The sequence below is a fragment of the Galeopterus variegatus genome, unplaced genomic scaffold (genome assembly GCF_000696425.1).
Source record: "Galeopterus variegatus unplaced genomic scaffold, G_variegatus-3.0.2 Scaffold14741, whole genome shotgun sequence".
NCBI lineage: Eukaryota > Metazoa > Chordata > Mammalia > Dermoptera > Cynocephalidae > Galeopterus > Galeopterus variegatus.
In genome coordinates this window covers 6092-13218 of record NW_007740852.1, presented here as the reverse complement: position 1 = coordinate 13218, position 7127 = coordinate 6092, and the positions used below count along the sequence as shown (strand labels likewise).

Genomic DNA, 7127 nt, shown 5'->3' with positions numbered 1-7127 from the left:
CATTGAGTTTCCTTAAGATTGTTGCTCAAAATTCCTTTTCAGTCATTTCAAGGACTTCCTGCTCTATAGAGTCTGGTACTTGAGAATTATTATATTACTTTGGTGGTGTCATATTTTCTTGTTTTTATTATATTTCTAGTATCTCTACATTGGTATCTAGTCATCTGGTAGAGCAGTTGCTTTTTCTAGTACTGCAGAGTGGGCTTTGCAGAGAGAGAGTTCCTCTTGTAGATGTGTTTTATGTTGACCACTGAGTGCGGTGTGTTAGTATTGGTTCCAAATGGATGCAGTAGTGTTGTCTCCATGTAGGTAGTTTGGTCAAACTCAATGTTGGAATTGCGTGTGAGTGCCTCTGTGGCCTAATCCCTGGGGCACTTAGTGATTTCTTGCTGAGGTTGGTGGCACTATGTTGGTTTGTCCAGGACATGGGCAAGCTCTCGAGTTCTTGTGGGAAGCACCTTGATGCCCTGTCATACTTTAGCCATACTGGGTGGCCTTGGGTGTGTCTGTTGGCACCCATGATCCTGATGACCACATACTGGTGCTCCTCAATTTGAATTGGTGACCCTGGGTGGGTTTTCTCTTCTCTCTTTCCTACAGGCAGATGCTCCTCCTGGGACCTTGCTTCCCCTGGTTGGAGGATGGGTTGGTGTTGATTGTGAATTTTCTTCTTTACTCTATTTGGGTACCCTGGGTTTCTGTACTCTCAGTGGGTCCCACATGCATCTCTCCCCAGATGTGGCTGTGCACAAACCTCTCATCCCCAGGTTTGCTACCATGTATGGCTCATTATTCTCCTGTGGGTTGGGCCACTGGGTCATAGGTCTGTGCTCACTCACCTCTTACCCTGGGCTCCACTGGTGATTCTCCTTCCATCTATGCCAGTGAGTGGTAGTGGACCACCTACAAGGTGATAGTGGCTGCTAGTGTGGCCGTGAGCTGTTCTTGTGGCAGCAGTTACTGTAGTGGTGGCTGTCACAGACCACTCACACAGCACCAGTGTCTGTGGCAGCAGCAGGGAGTGCTGCTGCTGGCGAGGTGGCCAGCATGCTGGAGCTATCACTTGGTGGGCAGGGCTGCTTCTATTTATTAATTTAATAGATCTTCCCATCTCTATTTTGGGTGTATGCCACAAATTTTGATATACTGTATTTTCTTTATTGTTTAATCCTCCCAATTTTTAATTTCCATTGAAATGTATTCTTTGGTCCATACATTACTAATACATTTTTTAATTTCCAAATATTCAAGGACTTTCCAGTTACATTTTCTAATTGACTTTCTGGATTAATTCCATTTTGGTCAGATTACACACCCCCTATGGTTATAGTTCTCCAAAATTTGTTGTGACTTGTTAATAATTCAGCAAAAGGTCTATCTTAGTGAAATTTCCAAGTGCACTAAAAAAGAATATGATTCTATAGTAGTCCAAAGAACACCTTAACTTCAATTTGGATAATTTGAGTTCATTAATCCTTTCTTCTGGTGTTCCAAGTATGCCGTCAATCCTATTCTATACATTCTTCATTTTAGATGCTGTATTTTTTATTTCTATCATTTCCACTTCCCTTCTTTCCAGAATTTCCATTTATCTGCTGAAATTCCTTGTACTTTCCACTTAATTCTTACCAAACTAAAAAAATAACTTTAACAATTTTTTTCTATTCATTTCAAATCTGTCAATTCTGTTCATTTGACAGACTGTTTACTCTGTTGGAATGAGCTTTCCCCACTCCTTTCAAATGTCAACTCAAATGTCGCCTTCTCAAATTTAAAATTACAACCTCCCTCTCTACCAGCAGAACTACCTATTTCCCTCTCTGCTTTATTTTCATCCATAGCACTGATCACCATCCATTATACTATATGTTACGAAACTAGTTCATTTAATGTCTGGGTTTTTTTTTTTTTTTTTTTTTTTTTTAAAAATTTTTTTTTGGCTGCCTCCACAAAAAAAAAATTTTTTTTAAAAAAGGTGGTTTTTTTTTTTTTTTTTTTTTTTGTCTTGCAAATATTTAATGTCTGGCTACCTCAACTAAAATGTAAGTTTCATAAAGGCAGGTTTTTTATTTTATTATCATTTTTTTGACTGACACATCATTATACATATTTGGGGGGCACCATGTAATATTTGAATACATGTATATAATGTGTAATAATCAAGTCCAGGCCTAGGAGAAATCTGCGTTGAGGCCCCGTGGTCAGCCAGAAAGACAATGGGGGTCTTGGGCTCAGAGACACCGGCGTGGCTTCCACCCATCCACGCCCACCCCTGGATACCCGCAGGCCCCCGGCGCCCCCTACTGGCTCTGGGTGAGGCTTGCGCACAGGTAACAGCATATTTTATTCTCGAGAATCTGCAAAAGTTGGTGGGTGGGCTCGGTGTGGGTTCCCAGGCCAGGCGGCGGTGGGTGCATCACTGCGGGCCCGCGCTCAGCGGCTCCACCCTCAGCCAGAGTCCGCCCTCCGCACGCAGGATCAGCTCTGACTTCCTGCGAGGATCCTCGTCGTCGGGCAGGACTCGGAAGCTCAGAAGCGTGAGCGCCAGGGCCACCTTCATCTCGGCCATGGCGAACGTCTGCCCGATGCAGTTCCTGGGGGCAGGAGGGGGCTCTGATTGCATCAAGGACCCCCCCTGGGCCCCACTGTACCTGAAACCTGGACTAGGACCCCCACCCCCACCCTGCTCACCCTGAGGGGCACAGAGGGGGGTTAACTGTGCCTGGGCCCCCTTGTGGACTTGTGTATCCCCTGAGCCGGGCCCAGAATCCAACCCCCAACTCAGAATAGCAGATATGGGGTGGGGGCGTGGAGCACACCACAGACCCCTCCTGGACTTACCCAACCAAACTCCATCCCCAGAACTTTACCCATAACCTCTGGAGGATGGGAGGGAAGGAGAGCTGGAACTCTGACCATCTACAACTCCACCCCCTCCCCAGGCCTTTCTCCACTGTCGTGCCCAGACCCCCACCTCCACCACCCCATCCCCGCCCAGAAGCTCGCTGGCCTCACCTGGGCCCCGCCGAGAAGGGAATAAAAGCCAAAGGTGATCTCTTCTGGATCTTTTCTGGGTCGAAGCGGAAGGGGTCATAGACCTGGGATTGGGGCAAGACGGGGCTGCTGGGTGAGGTCTCTCAGGACGCCCAGCCACCCCCAGGAAAGACAGCTGTGGGTACAGTGACAGGGAGTGTCTGATTTCCCCGATCAGGACCCCTCCCCCTCGCCAGGTCCCTGGGACGGAGAAGGGGGAGGGGCGGCACCTCAGGGTCCGGCCAGACTGACGGGTTGTGATGAATCCCGAAGATGCTGATGCAACAAACGTTTCCTGTTGGGGAGGAGGGAACAGTCAGGACGAGGTTCGCGCTGCCTGATGGAGCCACCACTCTGCCCAGGAGCCTCATCCCCCCGCCACTGTGGGCACCTTTGGGGATGACTCGGCCATCTGGGAGCTCAACGTCCTGGGTACAGCAGCGGGAGATCATTGGAGCTGGCGGATGCAGGCGCAGACTCTCCTTGATGCACATAGTCAGGAAGGGCAGCTGGGCCAGGTCGTCCCTAAGGAAACACACACACACACACACACACACACACACACACACACACACACACACACACGGCAATTATCCAGGGAGCAAAATCAAAGACTGCCTGAGCCTACTGATACTGCGTCTGCCCCTCTCCATACCTTCCTCTAACCTTCAGTCCTATAACAAGATTAATTCCAGATGGATCAAAGGTTTAAGCACTAGAAAACCATAGTCACAAAAGAAGTAGAAGAAAACATATTTTAGAATGATTTCTGAGCAAAATACAACACTCAGAAGGTATCCTTAAAAGTGTCAATAATCTTGAATAAATATGTTTTAAAAATTATGTAATAAGCTAACCAAAGCAGGAAAAAATATCCATAAAGGGCTTATAAGGTTATTTGGATAAACAAGATCCCCTCCACACTCTAGAGCAGGATGACCTAATATTGTAAAGGTGTCAATTCATTCTAAATTAATAAATATATTCAATGCAATCCAATAAAAGTCTAGCTGGACTTTTTTTAGGAGTTGGCAATCTGATTCTAACTGGAAGAGTCAAAGTCTGTCAAAAGCTAAGGCTATTTAAAAATAAAAGACTGAAGAAGGGGAACCCAATCTACTGGGTATTAAGACTAAAACGAAGGCATAGCAATAGAAATAAAATATAATAACTTTTTAAAAAACTGTTGTCCTGTGACGAGAACAACAAAAACATAAATAAATAACAGAGTGAGCCATGGATGAGTACAGAGCTCGGAGTCAGGCAGGTGAACAGGTGAAAATTTAGCATCTGGTAAAGGAAGGTCCACACACCCCTGGGCAATGACTAGATACTTTGGTGAAAGGTGTTCAGACAACTGCCAATGTGAAAACAGAAAGAACTAGATACTTGTCTGTTTCATATACAGGGTGGAGTCTTTTCTTATATGTAAAAGACAAAACTATAAAGTTAAAAAAGATAACATGAGACATTTTGTGACATAAGAGTAGGAATTCTTAAAACCTCAAAAGCACAAACTAGAAGACAAAAAAGGTAAACATGCATGAAAATGAATGATTGCTGTGTAACAAAAGATATCACAGGCCAGGCCCCAAACCAGCACAGTGCAGGATGCAGCTCCTCTCCTGCCTCAGACCCAGGGGGGAGCACCAGGCTATGGATCTGACCCACCAAGTTTAGCCCTGCAGAATTCTACTGTGCTAGGGTCTCATTCTACAACCACAGAGTCTCAAACAGAACCCAAGGTGGTTTAACATAACCACCACCACACCTATTATCAAGCAAAGACAAGTCATCCCCCACAGTAGCATCCAGGGCCACTCCACAGCCAACCTCAGTGTAATAGAAGAAGAAAACCTCCTACCAAATGACCAAGCATTAGCGAAAAAATACTAGAAGTACAGTGAAGAAGAAATGACACCACCAAAAGGATACAGTAATGCTCAGACTCCATGAAACAGGGAATCCTTGAAATGTCTGAAAAAGAATTTCAAGCAATGATCTTAAGAAAACCTGAAGAAATAAAAGAAGACTCAATTGTAGAACACAATGAAACAAGAAAAAACATACAGAATATAAAGGAGAAAATCTACAAAGAGACTAATACCTTAAAAAAGAGTGCAGCAGAACTTCTAGAAATGAAAACTCACTCAAAGAAATAAAAAACACAACTGAGAGCTTGAGTAGCAGGGTAAAGCAAGCAGAGAAAAGAATTTCAGAGCTTGAAGATGGTCTTTTTGAAATAACTCGGGCAGACAAAAGAATAGGAAAAAAGAATTAAAAATAATGAGGAAAACCTAAGAGAGATAGCAGACAACCTTAAGTGCTCTAACATCTGAATGGTGGGTATTCCTGAAGGAGAGAAGAAAGGAAAAAGTATTGAAAACCTACTCAAGGAAATAGTAACAGAAAACTTCCCAGGTGTAGAGTGACATACAGACCTTCAGATCTAGGAAGCTCAAAGGTCCACAAACAGATTCAACCCAAAAAGATCCTCCCCAAGACATATTATAGTTAAATTTGCAAAGCTCAAAGACAAAGAGAGAATTCTACAAGCAGCAAGAGAAAAGCATCAGATCCCTTTTAGGGGAGCCCCCATCAAACTAACAGCAGACTTCTCAACTGTAACCCTACAGGCCAGAAGAAAGTAGAATGATATATTCAAAATACAAAAAGAAAAAATCTGCCAGCCAAGAATTCTTTACCCAGCAAGGCTCTCCTTCAGAAATGAGGGAGAAATAGTGTTTTTCTCAGACAAACAAAAGTTGTGGGAGTTTACCACCACATGACCAGTCCTCCAAGAAATTCTCAAGGGAGTCATTCATCTGGAATCTGAATAATGCTGACCACCATCACAAATACACAAGAAAGAGTAAAACCCACAGTTAAAACAAAAATGCCAGCAAGAAAGAGAAAGAAGCTAATTCATTTTGCCTTAAACTCCCAACTAACATTGAAGAAGAGAAATAAAAGGGGAAATAATGATCAAAAGATATTTAAACCAAATAAACAAGTAGCGATTAAATGACAGAAATTAAGTAACACTTTTCAATAACTACTCTAAATGTGAATGGACTAAACTCCCCATTCAAAAGACACAGACTAACAGACTGGATTAAAAAGCTAGACCCAAGTATATGCTGTCTTCAAAAGACCCACCTCACCTGTAAAGACACACATAGACTAAAAGTGAAGGGATGGAAAAAGATATACCATGCAAATGGAAACCAAAAATGAGGAGTAGCTATTCTTATATTGGACTAAATAGACTTTAAACCAAACAACATTTAAAAAGACAAAGAAGGCCATTATATAATGATAAAGGGAACTATCCAGTAGAAAACATAACAGTCATAAACATGTATTCACCCAATACTGGAGCACCCAGAAATATCAAGCAAATGCTCTTAGACCTAAAGAAGGAGATAGGACCTAATACATTAATAGTGGGTGATCTGAACACCCCTCTCTCAGTATGGGACAGGAATTCCAGACAACAAGTCAACAAAGAGACACAGGATTTAATCTACACAGTAGGCCAACTGGACTTGGCAGACATATACAGAACATTTCACCCAACAGCTAAAGAATACACTTTCTTCTCATCAGCTCATGGTACATTCTCCAGGATAGACCACATATCAGCTCACAAATCTAGTCTCAGAAAATTTTTTAAAAATTGAAATCATTCCAACAATCTTTTCAGACCACAATGGACTAAAACTAGAAATAAACAATAATCAAAATGCTGGAAGCTATACAAACACATGGAAAATAAATAATAGGCTCCTGAATGAACTATGGGTCTAAGAAGAAATTAAACAGGAAATCAAAAAATTCCTAGAAACTAATGAAAATAAAGATACATCATACCAAAACCTCTGGGATACTCCAAAAGCAGTACTAAGAGACAAATTTATTGCAGTAAATGTTTATATCAAAAAATGGAAAGACTTCAAATAAACTGACCTAACACTATGCCTCAAAGAACTTGAAAAAACAACAACAATCCAAGCCTAAAGGCAGTAGATGGAAAGAAATAATTAAGATCAGAGCAGAACTAAATGAAATGGAGACCCAAAAAATAATAGAAA

General features: G+C 42.4%; 2 protein-coding genes across 2 annotated transcripts in view; both read right to left on the bottom strand.

The window, feature by feature from the left end:
- The window catches only part of LOC103582049 (olfactory receptor 2Z1-like), a 9249-nt gene extending 6909 nt beyond the window's left edge, over positions 1 to 2340 (bottom strand). The window contains exon 1 of the mRNA XM_008563738.1: positions 2281 to 2340. Coding sequence (XP_008561960.1) covers positions 2281 to 2340 — 60 coding nt within the window. The remainder of the gene's footprint in view (positions 1 to 2280) is intronic.
- Positions 2341 to 2416: 76 nt separating this feature from the next.
- Positions 2417 to 3558, bottom strand: LOC103582048 (leukotriene-B4 omega-hydroxylase 3-like; the record flags this gene model as incomplete). Its single annotated transcript, XM_008563736.1, has 4 exons — positions 2417 to 2594; positions 3016 to 3098; positions 3264 to 3328; positions 3425 to 3558. Coding segments are annotated over 4 exons (460 nt in total), but the record flags the coding sequence as incomplete, so codon positions are not given.
- Positions 3559 to 7127: the final 3569 nt, after the last annotated feature.